The sequence below is a fragment of the Tinamus guttatus genome, unplaced genomic scaffold (genome assembly GCF_059628265.1).
Source record: "Tinamus guttatus ecotype Peru unplaced genomic scaffold, ASM5962826v1 Tinamus_guttatus_pri_ptg000155l, whole genome shotgun sequence".
Taxonomy (NCBI): Eukaryota; Metazoa; Chordata; class Aves; order Tinamiformes; family Tinamidae; genus Tinamus; species Tinamus guttatus.
In genome coordinates, this window is record NW_028288689.1 from 4,718,492 (window position 1) to 4,741,715 (window position 23,224).

The following is a 23,224-nucleotide window of genomic DNA, read 5'->3' on the forward strand; positions in this document are numbered from 1 at the left end:
TTTTTGAGAGATTTCTGCTGTTAAACTGTGCAGGTTTTTCCCTTACGCCTCATGCGTCCATGCTCTCCCAGAAACTGCTCCTGTGGCAGCACCCACTTATCTCTGCACCCTGGGGTGCTGCTGTCCTTGGGCGCTGCACAGTGCCTGCACAGCCAGCCCTGTGTCTGAAGGCACAGCGAGAATCTGCGAGTGCTGGCGGGGACCTCATTTGAGCACTATGTCTATCACTGGGCTCCACGGTGTGTCCCAGTTACTGAAAGGACTACCATGAAATTTAATTTGGAATTTTACAGACACTTTCTGAATTGGAAATCTCACTAATAACTTTCCCTTTGCTCAGCCTTTTAACTGTGAAATTCAGCTGGGGAGTTAGGAGGCAGCAGGTAGTGTCGCAGCACTCTGGAGGGATTTTGCCAGAATTCAGCTAAAGTGCTTGCAAGTGTCATTTCCATATTTAACTAATTTCAGTTTTTAATTAGCTCCATGTGAAAAATGAGAGTTCCCGCTGAGCTAAGCTGTCAGCATAGACTCCTGTTTCCTTTCTAGCCTCTCAGGACAATTATTGCAGCATCCTCTGTTTTTTTTCCACTGTGAGTGCTTAGTCCCAGCTTCTTCAGTCCCTCCCGTTGTTCTCTGCCAGGGAGAAAGTGAGAGGGTTGTGTCTAGCTTGCTAAAATGGGCAAAATAAGTCCCCAAAACATGATAAATACAGAATTGGTTTAGTAAGGATTCCATAAACTTCCTGGGTGTGACTCAGAAGTACAGAGCAGAATAAATTGTATTCCCTTCTCATAGCTCACTGGTACTCAGCAGTCACACTGGGCACAACAGTATCTGATTGTTTCAGCTTTGTAATTTATTGCATTGGGTAGCATTACATTTTAGGAAGCACAGCAGGAAAGTAGGTTATTTTCCTGGTGCTTTCTGGCCAGAGTGCCAGCAATGCAGTACCCCAGAGGCTCTGTCCTTCCCAAGGCCTATGGTCCTCTCTAAAAAGGGAGCTGGTTTTACTCACAGTTTCATAATGCAGTATAAAGATGGAAATGCGTTAATCCTGCATATGAACTCAAAATCTGCCTCTGAGGTCTTGAATGCAAATGGTCGAGTACCTCATTTTCAAGAATGAATTGAGAGCTGCAGCTTATGCAAACACTGCAAAAACACAGGATGCGAGCGGATTTCTGAAACAATTTTTGGAAGAGCTAGCGATCCTGAATTACAGTTATGTGAAATCCATGTAATACTATAGTTGATTTTTTTAAAGGATATACTTATTAAAACACCAAAATAACGTAAATGGAAAATTGGTGAAGCAAGTTTGTGTTACCACAGGCTTTTTTTTTAAAAAAAAAAAAAAAAAAAAAAGTCCTGGAAGATGAGAGGTGTAAAGATTTATGAATATAAGGTTTATAGTGTTCTCATTTTAATTTCTGTGCATATTCTAGGAAAATAACTATTTTTATATATTTTATTTCTCACTAATTAGTATGGATAGCTGCTTCGAGGAGACGAGGCAGATTTTCTCTGTTGGACTATAAGATCAAATATATCTTTCACAAATTAAAACTAAAGGAAACGATTCTCAGCTGTAACACTTTCTGGGTACTTAAATATTAGCAGTGTTGTGAAGGGAGCAGCTAAATACACCATGGAAACTTGCCAGATGGAGTGACACAGTCGAGGACCAGCTTTGATACCTGTTTCCAAGATGAGGCAAATACTCAAAAGGAGAATAAATTTACTTGGTGCAAAACAGTTCTCAGCTCGTACAGAAAGCAGCTGTGCCACTGTGTTTGCTGGGGAGACTGAAGTACCTCCTGCCTCTGGCTGCAGCAGTTCTCACAATGAAATTGTGTCCATTAGCCGATAAATGAATTGAGATCAACACTGAGGAGAAAGGCTGAAATACCAGGTGGAATTTTGAAAATAGCTTCCATTTTAAAATACATAGTGTTCACTGCTACTTCAGTCAAAAAAAACGCCTGGTTTGATTACTGGCCAACTAGACGTTACAGACAATAAGAAGGGGAGCCTGGATATTATTTACTAAGCACAACTACTGTGCGCTTCCATATTGTATTTTTCCCATCTCATTTGAAAATACTAGTGGAACTGACTTTCTCTTTGGAGGATAATTCCCCATTATTTTATTGATGTTGTTAAAGGACAGTTAAATATGTTTTAAAATATTACATTATTTGATATAATTCAGTTATGCTTTGCATAGTGTATATAATTGAGCATTTTTCTGGCGAAAGTTTTCTGAGGTTGTATGATGTAGCTCAAATTTTATTCTCTGATTTATTAATCATGTACAGTGATACGTTTACTAATGCATTCTCTCTCATGTCTGATTTTTTTTTTACCGTGCAATTTAAGCTGTTGACTTTGGAGGACAAGGGGTTTTTTTGCACTGTGTTGCCATTGCCCTGAGAAAACTCAGTTTGGAGGAATGGTGCGATAGCTGCAGTCCCCAATGCATCAAGTGAATAGAGAAGCTCTGTCCACTGACAGCAGGACCAGTTTTGACCTTGATTGCAATGGGCCCTGATTTTCAGCGCTGCTGCAGCCTGCGCTGCTGACCTCAGGCAATGCAAGTGGCTGCCTGGCCAGCTGCTATTTGAGACAGAAAGCTTGATTCAATGATCAGATGCTCTCGACAGAAGCTGACTTCGTTTTTCTGGTGTAGACAGCAGCTCTATCTGTAACAGGTATTTGGATCATCTCTGCTGTGGCATTTGTTGTATCAAGAAGAATATCAAATTGAGGCAGCCCTAAAAACCCATAGGATAAAAAGCATCCTAAAAAAACATAGGGCAAGTTAAGTAATAACACTTATTACTGTTTAATTATTTGTCCTAAGCGTGTATTGTAATGGTGTTACTTAGATGAATTGGGATTTAGATATCCAAACATAAACATAACCTTCTACCTTTGTTAATGGTGTGTGATGCTTGAAATGGACTGACAGACTCTAGTTTCCTATCATGACTTTAAATAGATATGCAAAGTTGTTCCTTTCCCCTCTCCGCCCCTCTCCCCCCTCTTGTTGTTTTGTTCTGACTGATTAGTTGCATTGCAGGACATTTTGGTAATGTAAACGCAGATCGTGTGTGAGCAGACGCACACATAGGTTCCCTGTGAAATGTATATTGCTGCAATTTAAACACTTGTAACCTAAAAGCAAGGCAGTGGTCTAAAACTTTAGCACCATATAAATCCTTCATGGATTTCTCTGTTTTGTTTGTTTGTTTTTTATGCACTGGCCCTGCTTGCAGGTTGCGCTTGCTTAACTGTGCTAGGATCCTGGGTGTGAGACGGTATGTGGGATGCAAAGCAAGCTCCGAGTTGTTCTGTTAGTTACTGTGAAGGGAAAAATAAGCAAGCCTCACACTTTGAAAATAGCTATAACTACAGAAATCTAATCTCAAATTGTTGAGATTAGGGCACCATGTTGCAGTTTTGGGAAATGGACATAAGTCTAATAAATGATTGACGTGATGTCCCATAGAGTTAGAATTAACATTGAAAGTAGATCACTTATTTTATGTGTAAATTTTAACCCTCCTAAGTGCAAGTGTCAGTGATTTAAGAGACTGTGTCTGTATTGCTGGAAATGGCAGTTTCAAGTCTTGACTATGCTCTTCCTCCTCTTGGAAATAGATATAGAGATGAATACTTATTTGTGATAATGGTATCTTTTATCTGAAAAATCAAAATCGAGTTCAGTTTACTTTGTATTAAAGTTAAATGCTCACAATTTCTCATAGAAATGAGAACTTCTACTGTGCTTTTGACAAGAGGATCCTTTTTTGCGATTCATACTATATTTCAGAGGTGGCCAAAGCAAATACTCTTTCATGTGGATTTTGGACCTTCTAGGCTGAAAGTGATAGGTAAATAAGAATATACTTTTTTGTAGTATTTTTAAAAATAGCAGTCTGCCTTGACTCTTGAAGTTGCCATAAGAAGTGAGCTCATCTTATGCAGTCTCAGAACTGATTGCAACTGATTATTTTGTGCCAGTTTTGTCCACACTATGCAATCTATGGCCTGTCAGGAGAATGGATGGCCGAGCACCGTATTCTGTCTCTCCTTTAAGGTCTTTACCACGCAGTTCCAGATTCTGAAGGTAGCCTGCAATGCTGTTATCCTTTTTTTGGCAAAAAATCATTCAGGAAGTGGCGCAAAATCAAAACTTTGCAGTAAAGAGGACTTGAAAAGGGAAAAGTCAAAGAGTATCAAGCGGGAATAGTTTCTCAGTCGTGGTTAGAGCAATGCTGGGGGGAGCTAATGGCATTTCTGGAGCTCTGTTTGTGGTGCTCTCGGCACATGCCAGGTCCTCACTTTGCCATCATCAAGGAACTCCAAGTGTGTGCAAGTTTTTCAAGTTTTTTGGAAGTGGAAAGACTGAATATGGACACAGAGGAATAAACTTTCAAAGTGTTGTGTGGCACGCGAACATGCAAATCACATTACTACTAAAGGAATTTGCAGGTGTATTTTTCCTGCTTTGCTTTGAAAGTTCCTACCATTCAGTTTACTGATGTACATGGGGAAAGAAATCAGTCAGTTTGGGTGTGGGAGGGTGGCCAGAAAAAAAAAAAACTGTTTTTTTACTAGATCCTCTTATTTCATCCCTATGAACACATCGATAAACATCTTAGTCTTCCTTCCATCTTCTTTTTCATGTGTGATAACATTTATTCAAAGGAAAACAATTAATAAAGCGCAGCAGAGGTTCTGCTGGTGATAATAGCAATACACCCACTCACAGATCCTCTGTGGTAATTCTATAAAATGCTTCTGGGTTTGGATGTTTTATAAAGCAAAAGGCATGTCATAAACAGTTGACTGTCTATAAGGGAGTTGACATGCTGAGGGTGAAATCCTGCCCAAGGATTGCTTTGTTCCATTTAGGATTGCACCAAGTCAGCTTTTCTTTCCACTGTGCTTTCAAAAAGGTCCAGTATCTCCTGTACCTGCCTGGTGGGCGGAAAGAGCACGCGTGGCATTAGTCCCGTAAAGGGCTCTGTGCTCTCCCCTCTTGCACAGCAAGCACTCTCGTTAAAAAGAGTGCAGAAGCAGAAATAAGGGCTCCTCTGCTTATTTTTCAGAAAGAGACAGCAAGAAATTCGGGTTTTAATGTAATTCTTTATAATATTGCTCTGGGATCAGAGAAGTGAAGGGTTGGATTTGCACTGCAGCTGTGAAAACGCCAGCAGAACCTGTAGCCTGGTATTTGTTGTTCCATAAATTTATTGTGCAGTCAGCCCTCCAAGCATTCCCCATGTAGTAAGAAAATGCAGACTCTGTTTTTCTCTTTGGAGGGTTGCGAGCTGTATAGAAGTAAAACTGCTGAAGAAGGCAGGTAATGTTTAGCAAGAGGAAGAGGAGACAGTAGAAGTGTAGTCGGGTAAGAGCACCAGCTTAATTCAATTGATGGAGAAGTGGAAAGAGATATATATAATACAATATAAAAAATATACAGGTGGCACATTGTAGTCAATGAATTCTATGTTTTTACCATTCTAGATTTGGGGAAAAAAATGGCTCCGGGTATTGAAAGGTTTGTTCAGTGTTCCAAGTAAGATAAATATCCTCCAGAAGAGTGGTTCTTCATTGTGCTCTCCAACTATAATGCAGAAATACCTATTCTTGTAATGAGAACAGTGTAATCCTGTTAATTTTTGAGGTTGTGTATTTTGGTAATGCTCTAAATTAAATTCCCAAAGGTTTTTTTAAGGTAAACTCATTAAGAAGATTAGTGCATACCAAGTAGCCTATGGATTAAGAGAAGCTTGTTTTTACTGAGAATTAAAGACCATGAAAGGGAACCATCATAGTCGTTGAACTGGAGGATCTGGAATCAATAAGCAGTTTTATCTAAGCACTGTTAAAAATAATAAAATAAATTTAAGTCAAATTATCTTTTTTAAAATATTACTTTAACCTTTCCTGGAAACAACTGAGTATTTACAAATAGAGCACCACAGTTTGATCAGGAGCACATCCAAATATTCTAGATGAGCCGTGAGGAATTCTTAGTCATTAATCCTAGAACCTGAATTCATAAATTCCCTAAGTATTGATATTCTAACTAATTATTTTAATTGAACTTCAATCTCTGGTTATAAAATCTAAAATTCATTCTCAAGAGAATTTAAACTCTTATCACCTATATTCCTGAGATCTCTAAGAAGATGCTTTGAAAATAATCCCTTCGTAATTGCCTCTGCTTTGCTATTAGCAGCAGTGTTTAGAGTATTTCCTGCTGCAGTGGTGAATAGTTGGATTAGATCGAGGTCCTGTGAAGCAAAGGTTGACCTTTGTGGCATGTCAGCAGGTGACATTTTGCATCTTACATTCGTAGCTTATTTAGAGGTGGTGAAGCTTTCACTCTGGGGGTCCCCAAGAAAAATACAACTTCTAGGAAATGCTTTTTTGGCATAAAATTTCAAGGGTTTGCTTGTGATAGGATGGTGTAAATGTTCCTTAAGGTGCCTGGGCTAGTGCATAGGTAGGGATGTTTTCTGGGACAGTGCAGGGCATAAACTCCCATCAAGTACCACAATAAATGTTTGGGTCTAGAAGATGCCCTGAAGAGTTCTGTGTGCAACAGCTGTGTTGGGTCAGATAAAAGCCAAATAATCCAATAATTTATTTTCAGCAACCAAAAGTGGATGTCTTATAATCACTGGAAGAACCAGGTACAAGATTATGTAGACTTCTTCCTACAGAGCTTCCAGCAGTTCCTCTAGATAGTTTCTGAAGCGAGAACAGATGTCAAAAAAACATTCCTTCCTTTGCTTGCTTTACTTTTTCCTCTAATAATTCAGTGTATGACTTACTCTTTTGACTAGCTTGAACATTAAATTGAAATTTCTAGGGAACTTCTTATGGCACAAGATTTCCTTCAGTCTGATGGTCAGTTCAACTCAGAGCTCACCATGTTGTGTATGGAGTTAGGATAATTTTTCTCCAGACTTAAAGTCCTTATGCAGTTTCCAGTTCAGCCCTTGCTTTGAAAAATGCAGTGTCAGTAGCAGACTTCATCCCTGCACAGCCTCTTTTCTATTTGCAACTCCATCATATCAAATGATAGACCTTTCTGAAATACAAGTTTCAACTATCCTGTAGGTAATATAGCATGAATAGCAGGTGCCCACCCAGCAAGCCAAGTGGCCATGGCTTCTGTGTTGCCTTTGAGCAACATGATAGGCACATGATGAATTTTGCTGAAATCCTCAGAAGGACTTTGGCAACCTTCGTAGAGTTACACTAGGAGCGTCTCAGCCTGGTGCGCCTGTTCCTGCTCTGCTTGCATGGCAAAACCACATGTGACAGTGATGTGTTCTCTGTAGTCAGCAAACAGTTTTCTAGTTTGGGTATTTCCATGTAACTAGCATTTATCTTTGGAGTGTTTTGAAGAGACGACAGGGGAACCAAAAACATGGTGTTTTCTGTGAATAAATTATTTCACTATGTTACTTTGGAAGAATGACAAGGAACAAAAAGAATATAAAGTTTCTGTGGTTAGGCCTGTACTTCAGAAGATAGATCCTTATTTCTCCAGCAAGAAAAGGTGATATTCATTCTCACTGATTATTTTAGGGTTATTTTTCTTAAGTAACAATCTCATATTTTTGGTAATGATTTTCTGAGCACTTTTAACAGGAAGAATTAGAACTTCCCGGAACCGTGGTCCCTTTGTGCTGGCGATAGCGAAGAGGGTTAGTGTAACTGTGAGTCAGGGGCTGTTGTGGCGGATGCCCTACCCATGGGTTGTCACAGCAGTCCCATGGGCGCTTGCCTTCCACCCTCTGCAAACGCAGGAAGAGGCTGGCCCGCACGCAGACTGACCTAAGCCAAGGACTGGATCGGCATCCGTACAACACCTGCGACTTACTGAGCGCTCAGTCTGACCCACGACAGACTGCCCAGTCCAGTCAAAATGCTGTGGACATGGGCTTGGGTTGATTGCCCACAATGCCGAGATACCCTGTACTTAAGGAACATGGGCAGAACTGCCCCGTCTCACAAAATCCAGCTCTCCTCTGTGGTCAGACAGAGGACAAGGGAGGGAAACGTGGATGTCAGTAGAAATTTTGCTCAGCTAGATCTGCCTGTGTACATGCCAAAACGTGCGTGTGTGAGTGCCTGGGCGCTTCTGCAGGCGCTGCTGTGGAGGGCAGCTCCCCCGCGCTTGCAGGCGCTGCGCAAGTTTTGCTCGGGCAGCTCCTCCTCTGCTCTTCCCCATGACCTTCAGAGCCCCGCTGCTCCTCTGCCGGGCATCTCCTGAGGAGAGATTGTCAGTTGTGATGAATTGTGAGTTTGTCTTGTAATTGGGGCAAATAATCTCTGAGGGGTAGCCCTGCTGAACTCATTTCACTTGTGACTTGAGTTGAACTTGAACCTAATTCTCTGGAGAAATAGTAGTAGAACAAAAACCTACTATGTACTCTAGTCTTTTAAGTAACTGCCATCTTATGAATAATGATATCAATCAGAAGATCAGTTTCTGGCACTCAGAGTTTTGTTGCATGATCAAACAGTAATAAGAGTAGTAGGAAGAGTCATGAATCTCATTTCAATAACATTTAATAAAAATCAAGTATGCAATAATGTTTAAGTAATTTTTTCATTTTTTCAGGATGCATTTATTCTTTTCAACTTATCCAGGTCACCTGTTTCTATGTGCAGGCAAGTGTAAGATGCTAACTTACCCTCTGTGTTATTGCTAACTTCCTTCCCTTTGTATTATCATGTATCAAAACAATATACTATATGTATATACACAAATCTAGACAATATATAAAAAATATACTATATATATAAAATTAATTAAACACCTTTCATCATATCTGTGATTCATCACTGAGAGTGTTAATTGATGGGATAATTTTGGCTGAATAACTTGGGATTATGCTTATGTTTGAGAGCTGTTTGGGAAGTATGACAACTTGGAAAACAAGCATAGGGAGACGTTCCCAATTTTGGTATAAAATTGCTGCGTTTTGAATAGTTAAGAGCATATTGAATTTTCCAGACAAGCAGGTGGTGTATATCTCCCAGGCTTCACCTAGGCAGATGGAGTAGGAATAGGAAAAATGGTCAATCATTTATCTGCACAAACCTCCTTTTAAGAAGCAGAGCCTTAACATTAAGGGTTAAATGTAGAAGCTGAGTGAATCCTGCCTGTTGGCACGAACTGCACTGCAGCACTGGGAAGTCTTCAGCAAAGGGTGCGAGTCCAAAGGTACTGACTTTTAACATTACATTGTCGTGATGGTCAGAAGCACAGAGAGAGAGGCAGGGGAGTTTTCTGAGCTTGTCAGCTATCTGTATGTCACTGTATGCGTCAGGGATAAATCAGTGCTTTTTTTTTTTTTTTTTTTTTTTTTTTTTTTTTTTTTTTTGGTGTTTCTGGTCAGTCCCTGACAGGCCAGAGTCAGAGACTGCCAGACCTGGGTCTGTTTGTGACCATATGGATCTAGCAGAGTTTCCCAACTCAGCTGGCTATCCATAACAGAATATCCATAAGAGAAAATATAGCCCTTCCTGCAATATTTGAGAAAAGTTTGTGTGTTTACGGTAGAAGGTAATGCCAGAACCCGTCCGGTTCTTAAGCTGTAGTTTTTAAAAAATCTCCCAATAGAATCCATAGGAAGTGAACACAAATTTACTACCTCAAATTTCTCCTCTGACACATGTGCTCAGCTTCTGAGTGGATTCCCCATGTTTCTAATTAAATGGGCTTCTGCTTATTCCTTTGCTGGAGGCATTTCTGTTTGATTAACAGTACAAAAGGTTAATCATATAAATTCAGCATCTCGCAGCATTTTGAAGCAGGAGGGAAGAGGCAGCTTGTGGTTCTCGCTGCTGGGCTGCTCCTCAAGCTCGCGGGGTGCAGCGCAAGCCCCAGCTTCCCCCGGGCCCCGCGACACGCTTCCCTTGGTGTATCCTTGGCAGGAGAGGAGCGCGCCTCGTGTTTGCGGCTCCGCTTGTCGTGGTGGAAGTTTGTAGATCAGGTTGATGGATACGTGAGCTGTGCAGGAGATTTGTCGTGTTCTCCCCGTGTCTGTAGGGAGCTAGAGCAGACATGCAAATCCCTGGCCTGTTAGGAAGGAGCCCTAATTGCTCCTGCATAATGTGCATCTATGATTAAAACACAGAGCAGCAGAGTTATTAATGAAATCATGGCATACTTGGAAGCAGATGGATCAAAGTTTGTCTTAATACCATACTAATAAGATCTTTTTAATTCCATGTCTGAATTTACCTAGTTAGCAACTACAATTCTCTTGGACAGACCATTAGTTATATTTCCTGATCTCTCTGTTGTAAGGAAGGAGTCTCACTTGAAGCAACAGACTTTCATCTCTTCATGACCTACATTTATGGTTACACTTGCAATAAAGAAGAATAATTGCAACTTTGCATAGACCCACTGAGAGCCTCATTTCAGCATAAAACCCACAAGTCTTAACTGTCCTCTATAACTTGTTTTTATTTGGAGGCTCTGGAGTTTGTTTTATCCTTTCCTTAAAGGAGAGGTCCAGATAAACAGTGCGTGGACCTCTGCTACGTGTGGGACCTGCTGCGTCCCCGGCCCTCGCGCAGCCTCGCGCTGGGGTGGAGAGGCTTCAGCAGCCATGCTTGTCACCTCAGCTTTATGAATAATTCTTAAGGGGGTTTTTTGCCATATTGAAAGAAAAAATTAATTGCTTGAGACAAGATTGAAATGTTTGTTCTGACAAAACAAAAAAAAGTTGTAACTGAATGAAACATTTGATTTCTCGTAAAATGTTTGTGTATTTTCTAGGAACTCTAATTCTCTTCTAGAAATGGAAGTGGAGTGATTTTTCAATAAAACATAATTTTTGTATTTGTTATTTTTTAAAATGACAGATAAATTGCTTTTTTTCCTATTAGGTCAAAAATAATATATTAAATTCAGCATGAATATGAAATCTGTATTTTTGAAAGCACGTTAACCCAAAAAATATCTCCAGGTTTTAGTTACTGTTCTGAGGGACCTGCTGACCCAATAGGCATGTATAGGGGAAAGGGGTGTTGTGGAGTCTGTCCTGCTTCTGAGCTGCTCCTCTCAAAATTACAGAGGTTAAACTCTATATGGATTACGTGCAGAGTTCCAGGATTTCGGATAGACAGATTTCAGGGGAGTTTAAAGGGAGAGGGAGGGATGACTGTTTTTTAAAGAATATGCCCACAAATGTGTCACAGCAAAATGGATTCCCCGTGTTTAGAGGTGCTCTATCTGCATGATGTCTCAGCACAGCAAGTGACAATCCCTGGGATAACCCTTTCCCATTCCTATGCCTGGTACTTGATGTCTGAATGTTTAGCTGGGGGGCCCCTGTCAGGGCATTTGTGACCCTGCCAGTTCTTCTGCAGATGCCTCAACTGGTTGCAAACTATCTGCTTGTCTTAGGCAGATCTGACACTGTACAAGTAAACAATTAGAAAAGCGCCCACCATTCTGTTGTTGATATTTTCTTCTTCTAAAATGACAGTGTATCCATTTTAACATGGTGGAGCATTTGACTGAAATACAGTGTACCATATGTAACTGAAAATGTAATTGTCCGTGGTAGGGGCAAGCTCTACAAACAGGAGGGTGGTGACAGTGCACATAAAGTAAAGAGCAGCAGCACAGCGGGCTCCTTCCCCTACTTGCCTCTATGTTAGGAAGATGTCATAGAGATAATATGACAAAAGTACAGAGATCTATTCAGGTAGCTTCTGTTTCTGCAAGGTGCAGCTGCACAGAAATTCCTGGGGCAGCACTGGAGCGATTCCGGGCTGCCAAGTGTCGCCTGTTGGGCAGAGCACGGGCTGGGGCCCGCGGCTCCTGCGCCCGCCCACAGGCTACGGCCACAGCCCGGCCCGGCAGGCTCCGGCTTCTGCCGAGTTTCACAAAGAACTGTGAAACCAAAGGAATCCTGTGAAACCACAGGATGCTGAAGGATTGACGGAGACCTGCGTTTGTCAAGGCAGTTGAAGCTACAGACTTAAGACAAAAGCTGCTGGAAACGCCGATTTCAATAAATTAAAATAAACACACAGTAATTTAATTAAAATGTCATTAGTGTACATAGAGCTAAACTAATTCTGTAATCAACATATAAATTATCACAAGGCATTTAAATAAACTTTGTAGTAATGTTCTGTTTCCAAGAAAGTATCTTTAATTTGTGAATCAAAAGGTTAGGGCATGATGCCAAAGCCTGAACCAAGTGCTTGCCTCTCTCCTTTGATATTCCAGGGTATAAGCAGTTTTTCTTTTTGTGTTTCTGCAATTTAGAGGATTTGGTTACAGAGCAATATTGAAACAGATTCATATGAGTTTCCTTTTTTTTTTTTTTTTTAAAGACTGTCTGCGAGACAAGCTGCTCTACAATATTTTCATTGAGATGTTTAATGGAAAATAGCTGCAGTCTCTCCGTGAATATGTCTGTGTGCTGGGTACTGATGCTCCCTTCCGTGTGTCTCTTGCAGCAATGCACCTACTCGGCCTGAACTGGCAGCTGCAGCCGGCAGACGGGCACACGTTCAACAACGGCGTGCGGGGCGGCGCGGCCGAGGCTCCCGCGAGCCCCGTGGGAGGCAGAGGTGAGTCCGCGCCCGCGCCGCCGCTCTGCTCAGCTCTGCCAGCCCCGTGCGCCTCCCCGGGCACGGTTTGGTGCCTGTGCTTGCACCAGGACGCATTCACCCGCTCCTTCTAAGCTGTTTTAGCAGTGTTGTTTTCTGTATTCTGCAGGAATGGAGCAGTGCTACTTCCCTGCCACAGTATGACTGTTCTGGCTCTGCTCTTCTCTGCAGCAGTGTTTGAAATGTGGGAAATTCCACAAGCCTATTGACTAAGGAAAAAGGGCTCCATCCACGTATATGTGTACATTTTGCCAACCTTCCTGTTGGCAGGTTTTACTTAGAGATGTCTAAGAAGGAGGAAAAAGTTCCACTTAGGCAAGAAATACCGTGTTCTACCTGGGGGAAGTCAAAACCTTTTTGTTCCAGCTAGGACCAAGTCCAAGTTTTTCTTCTTTCTCAGCTATAATAGTTGAAACCCTGGTAAAGCTGTGTAAGCAACGAGCAGTATTTGACCCACAGTAAATAATTTCATACTGTTAACAGACACAATGTAAAAAAAATGAATGAAATTCTTTTCCTAGAGGAAATCTATGTGCTAATGAAAGAGAACAAATGAGGTGTAGTAACAAAAAGAATAACCAAAAAAATTAAAACAGAAATACTTTCTTAAACTAAGAATGTATTAAAATACATGGAAAAATATATTTTTTGAAAAGGATTTTAGTCATTTTAATTTAACACTTTTTTCCTGATGGAATTCTGGAGTGTTTTGTGCTACACTGAGACAGGACTTGCCTTGTTCATTACCTGAATTGTGTCAGTAACAAGACAGAACATAAGCTGTTGATTATTCAAAGTGTGAAGGCTGCTCTGTGAAGCTAGGTTTGGGTGACTGAAACAGAAGACGAGTAAAAGCACTAGACTTGAGTCAACAAAAGTGGAGGGTTTTTTCAGCTGAACCTAATCTGTCTTTCTGGACCCGTGCTTTGGGTGAAACTTGTTCCTCCCTGAGGGTAGTGGAAGAAACAACTGCTAGTGCGCTGTGCTCGCATGTACTGATGTACGGGGAAATTTAAAGCTTCAATTAAAATGGAGCTGGGAGAGAAAGCTTGAGCCAGTGCTTTGAAGTACCTGTTCCGTTTCCCACTTACAGGTTTGTTTCTGTCTCCGATGAATGATGCTGCTGCAGCGCCACTCCTTTGCGTAGGCAGTAAAGGGGCTGATTTGCATCTCCTGCTCTTGTTAAAACTCCATGTCCTGGTGGTGGTGGCTTTTCAGCCAGTGGCCGGATGACCGGCCGTTGGGCTGCAGCCTGGCTCTAGGTGAAGTTGTGTGGAAGTGGCGCTTCCCTGAGCGCCAGACACTCTGCGTGTGTGTGTGTGTGTGTGTGTCACTGCTGGAGCCCTGCCCGCCTGCACACGGGTGAGACACCCTGTGATTTTAAGCGGAAGAGGCCCTCAGGACGGCAGTTATAGTCATTTAGCAGACAGCTGCCCTGCTCAGCACATTTCTCACCTCCCTCTCTGCAGCTCCCTGCCACAAGTGTGGGGCTGCAGGGCTGTGACCACAGAACTGTCCTTGCTGGATTGTGACCACGGGACTGTCCTTGCTGGATTGTGGCCACGGGACTGTAACCACAGGGCTGTCCCCACTGGGTTGTAGCCATGGGGCTGTGACCACAGGACTGTCCTTGCTGGATTGTGACCACGGGACTGTCTTTGCTGGATTGTGGCCATGGGGCTGTGACCACAGGGATGTCCTTGCTGCGTCGTGACCACGGGGCTGTGGCACGGGGAGGTGCCCGCCTGCCTGGGGCGCTTGGTGCGAGGCCTTGCAGTCCGCGTGGCCCCGCTCCCGTTAGCCTGGCGCCTTTCCGGAGGTGGCTGTGGTGGCTGTCCATAACCTCCTGTAGGCGACACGAGGGGACAGAGCTGCTAGTTGTTTCTTAAATCGCTGCCCTTAAGGGTTTTTTTGAGGTCCCACTGGAAAAGGGAAAAGCTTCCCTGTTCTTCTGGCATTTTATTGCTGAAATGGTAATACGATGAGAGGAGGAGGAGTAATATTTAGGGAAGTAGTTTTCCACCAGAGAATATTGTGAATGACAAGTTTGAATGGACATAAGGAATGGCTAAAAATTCTCATAGCGGGGAAGGATGGAAAGTTTTTCTATCTTACCTTTGCTATTGTTATGCTGAAGTTGATATTGCTATCCAAAGCAGTTTTGGAAAGTCTCTGACAGCTTTTAACACAACAGCCATTTCAGGGCTCAGCTCTCTGGCTGTGGAGAGTGACCTTTTTATAATTGACATGACTCAGGATGAAGCCATTCTTTCCGAAACATGGGTCTCCCAAAGAAACCTTTAACCCTGAGACTGAAAACGGCCACTTAAAAGCAAGCTGTGCTGCTCAGCAAGCGAAGCGTTTGGATGGCAGTAGAGCAATTTGGACAAAAGAAAAAAAAAAGACAGATAATTCAATTTGATGTGCTTGTTTCTTGTTAAGAGACTAAAATCTGGTATGGAATAGTAAATCTGCAGTTTAAGAGGAATGTAAATTACTTTGTTAATGTATTTCCCTATCTGAGTGAAACCAAAATTCACTATTAAGATAACACAGTTGCAGGTAACTACGCATTGTACCTCACTGACACTGGAGACATCTGAAAGAAGTAGACAAGTGCAAGGAATGAAGTAAAAGCCCACCCTGGTCCAGCCGTAAACAAAGCAGGAAATGGGTGTTTTTGACCTTGAGGTCCTAGAAGTTCTACTGAACTAGGGACAGATAGAGGCGGAGGATTTGGAGGGTTGTGTTTTTGTTTTTTGTTTATATACAAGAATCAAACTGTTACTAAGTAATAAGGATGCCTTCCTAGTACATTAGAAACAAAAAGTTGGCACAGTAGAATTACAGATTAGGAGAAATACAGGTCGTAATGACATTATTGAGAAATATAGGTTGTAATGACATTATTAAGAAATTATTGGATAGAGGTTCTGAGACAGGTGCATAAGAATAGTGTTAAAATTTTGATGTAATTAAACCTAGATTAGGAAAGAAAACCCACAAACAAAGTAACTGCATGTTTGAGAATAATTCTTTTTTCATGAAAAAATGAATTACATGACCTTATGGAGCTGTTCTGTGCCTAGATTCTCTAGGTCTGTGCTGATAGTATGCCATATATTTAAAAGCGTATAGTAGGCTAGACACACATTTCCATAAAGTACCTGATTAGCTTTGTGTCATTTTCTTTCTAATAGACAGGTTGTACTATAAAAGTCAACTTCAATCATTTCAGAAAACATGTAAGATCAACTTCTGCTACTCACATGGAATTACCAAAACTAACTTCACCTAAAAGTCTGAGCAAAGAATGCTTCAGTGTAGACTTCTTTATTTTCTTGTCCTTGACGGGTTTATTTTACTGTCCTTGGTGAGTTAGTTCCAAAATTTGGCAGATTTTCTACTATAAAAAAAAATTGATTTGATTTACTCCTTAACTTGATAATTTTTTAGAGTAAGTTTCAATAGAGTAAACTGAATAAAGCAGTAAGAGATTTTGGCCTCTGAACCCTGAAACAAGCGTTTTAAAAGGCAAGTACTGTGGAGCTGTGGAAAGGTAACTTTGGTTATTATCAATATGCTTAATAATTGTAAAAGGTGCAATTGAGTCTTTTCTGGGCTGACAGCTGGACCCAGGTTCATCTGCAGCTTGTGACATAGTATCCTACCTTCTTCCTAGAACATGGATTTAGAAAACATGATAGCAGTTGAGTTGTCCTGATCCAGTATGGAGTACTGAAGTGCTTCCAAGTTGCAGTGCAAATGGGGCACGCGGGCGGATGACCCGTGATGTCGGTTTGGGTTCCGGATGCGGCTTGGAGCTGGTCTGCTGGACTGCTGGAGGCTTGTACAGATCAGAAACTTCCTTCCTCCTCATGGCACAAATCAGAGCTCATTATTAGCTTAGCATTTGCAGCATAACTCAAGTTCATAACGGCTTCTCGAGACAAGCCCTCATTTCCTGGCTTTTCATGTTGTTATAGCTGTAAGAGCTTGTTTTGCATCCGCAGTTAATCATTTTACACTTTGCAGAAATAACTTATTTTTCAGTTGGGTTTTAGGGCACTCATGTATTAGCCGGAGACATTTTGAGAGACAAGTTTGTATCAGAAGAGATCACTAAGATCATAGCAGTTCATTGCACTCCTTTCTCTGCTGAAAAGATTTGTGTAGAAAAAAAATAACTCTCTTTTTTCTTTCTTTTTTTTTTTTTTCTTTGCTCTTTTTCTGAAGCCATGAGGTGTGTCTGGTCATATGAAAAGCAAATTTACCTGAGAATAAAATCAAAGTAGTGTATTAATTCCCATGCTTTGTGTTCTCGACAGAGAGACTGTGGAGTGTATTTTTATACTGAATAGTTTCCTTTAAACAGCTTTCCCTTAAGAGTCTTTGGAATTCTGAGTCAACAGTGAAAATCCCTAACAGTACAACGCAAGTAAACTAGGTAAAAAGCCCAGGTAAGCTGTGTTTGAAGCAGGGACTTGTAGTAAATGGAGAGGTGCAGGAAGAGAAGCGAAAGAGAACACTCTTGTACCAACACTGGTGTTATTTATTTTGCAATTACGTGAGTTATCGTGGTAGCTCAGTTTGGATCCTTTATGCTTCTGCTAGATGTGTTTCAAGAGTTTTATCAAGACACAATTTGCAGCAATTTCCATTACAGACACCCAGCCCCATCAAAGCGCTGTAGTTAATTGCTATTTAAATGTGATGTCTGTAGTGTGGCACTGCTGGTAGCCAGATTTCATTTTTATTTTCTTAATTTTAACCATGGTATGGGAGAGGAGAATATATAAAAAAAAAAAAAAAAGTAAATGTGGTTTCAGTCTACATGGAGTTCTGCCTCCATAGCTGGCACTGCAGTTAAGGGACAGGGTCTGTGGACAGGTCGTGCCAAGTGCTACCCCAAAACCTCTCCTCCAGCTCCGCGGTAAGGCCTGCTGACAAGTTAGCGTGGGGAGTTTGTGCTGCTAGTGCCTTGTGTGGGCTGTTTGAGAGCTTCCAGGGCAAATAAACCGGAGTGCTAAAACAGTCTTTTCAAATATATATGCCAAAATAGTAATTCAACTGGGTAAATAACACAGCAGTTTAAATGAATAAGTGTTATTTAGTTGATAAATATATGTTTGACAGAGAGATTGAAATGGTTCCCCTGGGTAAGATGTAGAAGTATGCTTTTAAAGTCTGTTCTGTGGAGGTTTATAGAGAGGAAATAACAGAGGAAAAAAAATAAATACCCACAGGTTTATGATATAGACGGACAAAACCACAGGTGAGATTTATCTGCGTTGAGATTTATCTGCGCGTGATGGTATGAGTTCTGAGGGGTACTCCTTGTACCCAGATCTGTCAGTGTGTCACTTCACTTAAAGGCAGTTGATGGTCTTTGGGTATGAACTGCAGTGGTCCATCAAAATGGGAAATCTAAAAATAGTTAGGAGCGAGTGAGTCAGGTGGAAATATGCACTCTTCACATTAGAAGGTAAAGACGGAAGGAAACTATAAAAATGTTATGAAGTCTACGTACAAAAATCTCTAGGGATGAGGTTTCTGAGTGCAGCTTTTAGTGCAAAGTAAGCAATTGCAGATACCAAATTGGGCAGATGATATTGTGCTTTTCAGGTTTAGAAATAAAGTCAACTTGCCTGTTGACTGAGGGGAGGTTCAGTGGTCATATCTAGTTCACATGTGACTTCTGTATTTCAAACTTGGGAAAGGAGCAACCTGGAGAGGTTAATCCATCCTGTAGTATTTTTAATGTGACTGCTCAGCATCACTCAACGTCAAGGTGAGAATTTCTAATAGATCAGTATTGCTATTCCTATTTTGCAAGTAGTCATCTGAGATCATGAGGGTCATGATCAATTTGTGTGCATAGACCATGGTAAACAGGAGGAGAACTGAAGTGCTCTCACTAGTTTTGCTTCTCCTGTTAGTGAAAAAATAACTTGGCATGAATTTACCAAGCTGTATGGCAGAGACTTTGCCTTTCTGAAATTAACAGCAATTTGCATCCATAATAATGAAGAGATCGTACTGCCTTTCTACTAATGTCCTATATTTATGTAGATTCGTAGGTACAAATATTAATCATTTTCTTGCATCCATAAGTTATTTTTAAGAGAGTATGATTCAATATTATCTTCTATTGAATATAATCTTCATTAAAAACTCGCTTTGCTTGCTGTGCTTAAACCTTTAAAAGAAATTTGTTCAGCTAATTTTCTGGCTAGGAGCAGATCTCAAACCTACTCGAAAACAGGAGTCGTCCATTCAGTCCTTGCTTTGTTAAAGGATGGGTGTGTTTCTTGACTACTCATGCTAGATGTTCATCTAAACTGTTCTTAAAATCTTCTTCTTGAACATGAATCAGATATTGAAGCTCTACTGCTGTCTCAGTTCTCTTGCGATGCAGTTGCGTGAGACACCACCAGGAGTGGTGGTTTGGGCAATTAGAAACTGGGTCGTCTAATATAGTAGAGAAAAAAAGTATCTATGGGGAGATGTCAAACTGAAATTAATAATTTCAGTGTTGTGAACCTGAATCACATCTACAGACAGATTACGTTAATTATAAAATTAATAGTCTGGTCTATTTTCAGCAAAATTTAAGCTGATTACTTCATAATTTTCCTGAGAATAATAAAAGAAAGGTCTTTTTCTAATAATCTTTTGTTAGGAAAGGTTGACATCCAATATATTCCTTTACCTACAGGTAAGTACTGACACAGTATTAACACAGCTCTAGTTCGTCTGATGACTGGAATAAGTTTTCACATTTGAGTTTACCTGATAGCTTTGATGATTCTTGACTCTTGGGAATTACTCTTTCTCACTTAGGAATACAAAACAGTTTTGGAAAACAGAAGGAGACCAAGGCTAAAATCAAACAGAAGTGCTAAAATTTGAGCTTTCATGGGAGGTTTGTCTTTTATTAATAGTAGGGGTTAGATTTACTTGAAAAGTTACAACTCTAGGGAGTTTAGACTCAGCTAACCTGGAGGCAGATGTTGGAAGTAAAAGACGTTGTTGGCTCCAACCCCTAACTCTTTCCTATTATTTGTAAGGGTGTTTATGAGCTGCTTTAATAGCCAAAGACACCACTGGATGTACAATGGCTGAAGCAATATTCATAATTAATTTCTGTTGGAGGTGATGAAAATATACGCCTCAATAATTTGTAAAGCATCTGTAAGCAGAAAGGCATTCAAACCCCAAGTCACTTATGAAAGAGGGTTAGCAAGTATTCTTTCTTTCATAACTCGTTCTGTAACATGGGCTATTTTTCACATCCTAGAAGCACTTGTAGAACTAAATAGCTGATATGTATGTTTTTGATGGGAGGTGTATGGATCCATAAGTTATTTATTGTTTAGCTACTGGAATATTACTGGAGATGGCACTAGACCCCTGGCCAGCAGTTTCTTCTTTGAATGATGCTATACAGCTGTGGGAAAACAGGGGTTGTCTGGTGTGACAAGCAGCCTGCTCAGAGATTGCATCCAGTTGTTACTCATTTAAGTATGCACAGTCTGCTTCCAAAGAAATGATTTAGAGGACAGTTTTTTAAAATGCAGAAAGAGCACATCATTCATTATAATGACTTGGGAATGTGGCACAGAGTGAATGTTGAGCTCGAAGGAGATGACAGAGCCCTCGCTAATGGTTTGACTTCCTCAATATCCCACTCAGTGCAACATGGAACAGGTGTTTTTAGGTTATCAGTATCTGTTTTTCCAATTTTTGTGATGAAGGACTAATTTAAACTCTAGTGAGATGATGCCTCACTTCACTGAGGTATGAACTTCGAGATCCTCTGTTGCATTAATCACTTTGAAAAGAAATCCCATCTTTTTAATGAAGCGTTACTTGGTGGATGTGGGATTGGTCTGCAGTTCACGAGCAGCTCTGTAGATGTGTCTATTGTGTCTATTGCCTTTTTCAACCATTTTTACTTCCTTTGCTGCCTGTCTTCCCTCTTTTTTTTTCTGTCTTTTTTTTTTCTGTGCCACAGTGATGTTGTAGACCAATTAGTAAAAACTACTTAACAGTTGGTATGCAGAGCATTCTTTGCCATTTCAAGACACTGCCAGTATAATATCTGTTTCATTATATGGAAGTGCAAGTGCTGCTAACAGATAATTTGGAATCTGAAATTGAAAGCATGCTATTGTAGTGCTCTCAATTAAAGATAGTCAAGTCAGAAAAGCTGTTATGGTACTTGTCTGCTGGAATTATATGTTATTTGTGTCATCCTGTTGTATTCATGCAGTGTTGAAAAATATCTCAGCAGTATGTGTAGATCCTTCCCACACCTATCATTTACTGGGAGTAGCGTTACACCACGGCAAAAACACAAAGTGAACAGCTGAGCTTTGAACAAATACTGCCAGTCCAGATTACAGGGATCGCTACCAACCGGTGCTTACTAACAGCCTATGATCAATGATACCTTTAGATTGGTGTGACCGTACAAGCTATTTTCTGTGTTTTTCTGCTATTTATAGTATCTGTTGTAGTAACGTAAAGATTGATTAATCTCCATGTTGTTTGGGCATATGGGGCACAAAATCCAACACTGCCCTACACATAAACCTGAAAGCACTACCAGCTCTTCAGCTATTCCACTGCATCCTGTTGAGGTGCTCAACAAAAGAGGGTTGCCCTGTGTTTTAGAGGCTGCTTCCTGGGCAGTCTTGTGTCTCGTCCTCAGTGATGCATGCTGAAGAACTAGCAGATCCTGGGTTTTAACCCCACTAGATAGCACAGAGCACAGGTAAAAAAGAAACTTGCAGATAGTCACAGCTTGAGGCAGAGAGAACTTAGCAGGCAGTGCATTGGGTTGTAGTAACCTCCTTGAAAAAATGAGAAGATGCTTCTTAGACTGCAGATGCTGTTCACTAATTCGTCTTCTGTACACTTAATTTTTTATATAAACTGTCTTGTCTGTGACTTGGAGTTTATTGGACTACTTTATTATATTAAACAATAGTAATATGAATTTGCAATCAGTGAGTTTAGATTGAAGTTACCCCTTTAGTTCACCTTTCTGATATGCTTTTTTTTATTTCTTGGTTGCCTACAAGATGCAACTGAAAAGGCACAGGGAGCTTTGCATGTGCTTAATTGACTCTCTACTATATTTGATTAGTAAAAAGCAATCACAGAAATGAAGGGTTGGAAGGATTAGAAGATCACAGATGCTCCACAGAAACAGGTTGAGAGCCTTCTTAATTCAAATATAAAAGACGAATTCTTACATACTGATCGAAGCAGAAAGCAGATTGCATCCATATAAAAAAGTAAAGTTTGAATTTAAAGGCAGCATTGCAACAGATGTTCATCGTGAATTATCATCATTATTAAGTGTATTAAAAGATGTTATCTCATCCGATCTATGTATGTGTATTTTTTATTTTATAGGCCCCTGGGTGACTAGGAATAGCAGCATAGATAGCGGAGAAGCAGAAGTTGGCCGCAGGGTCACCCAAGAAGTGCCCCCTGGAGTATTTTGGCGCTCTCAGATCCATATCAACCAACCACAGTTCCTGAAGTTCAACATCTCCTTAGGGAAGGATGCTCTTTTTGGCGTCTATATAAGAAGAGGCCTCCCACCATCACATGCCCAGGTATTTTATGAATGTATGTTCGTTTTAAGTGTCAAAATGTAAAAGCTTGTAGTATCTGTGTTAGATTTATGCTAGAGCCTGTAAAGCTGCCGTGTCATGAAAGTTACTTAATTGGTGGTATTTGAATGAAAGCCTTGATTTTAAGATGCCTCTTGTATTGCATATTTTAGCAGTGCATTGTTAAGAGGACTAACCAGGGTTCATGTTCGTGCCAGTTTTTCTTAGAAGGTTTTTGAGTTTGGCATCATTTGGGATAAACTTTTCCAGTTGTACATCAGTCAAAAGTACACCAGAAGGGTGTTTACAGCATGAAAGCATTATAGGGAATAGGAATGCTTTTAAAGCTAGGTTAGATGTGACAAGTATATTTCCTTGGTTTATAGAAATATTTGACATGGCAGGCTTTGGGGGTCGTAGCATTGCCAAGACGTGGAACAGATGGGCATTGCTACTGCCCCGCTGCAGAGGGCACAGGAGAGGGCTTGTGCTTGGGAGAGGTTTCATTCTACCCCTTTTTCCCTCAGTGGCAATGGCCAGTGTATTATCTCTCTCAAAGGCTGGGCAAGTCATGCAGCTGAGACACCCAGTTCTTGTTGCTTTCTACCCCGCCTCTATAAAGAAAAACTCAACAATTCCAAGTTTTTATAATAACCCCTGTAATACAGAGCTAAGGGCTGTAGGTTAAAATAGCTTTAGAGTTAGTTAGACTGAATTTAGGTATCTTTTTCCTCTAGGCTGCTTAGTGGGTGCTAAGATTTTTTTTTTTTGAGTTAGAATATCAAGCCATACTTTACTGAATATATATATATATAACCATATCTAAAGTACCTAAATGTAAATGGAAAGCTTAATATTGATTTAGATTAAACCTCTAATGAGAAATAAAATAATAGTAATAATATTTCTCACGCTAGCAG

The 23,224-nt window shown here is 40.7% G+C and overlaps 1 protein-coding gene across 2 annotated transcripts in view; it reads left to right on the forward strand.

Annotated features, from left to right (window-relative positions):
- TENM2 (teneurin transmembrane protein 2) overlaps positions 1–23,224 on the forward strand; it is a 415,827-nt gene that overhangs the window by 288,121 nt on the left and 104,482 nt on the right. For both annotated transcript variants that reach the window (XM_088522621.1, XM_088522622.1), the window contains exons 6-7: positions 12,523–12,636; positions 22,102–22,307. In XM_088522621.1, coding sequence (XP_088378747.1) covers positions 12,523–12,636; positions 22,102–22,307 — 320 coding nt within the window. The remainder of the gene's footprint in view (positions 1–12,522; positions 12,637–22,101; positions 22,308–23,224) is intronic.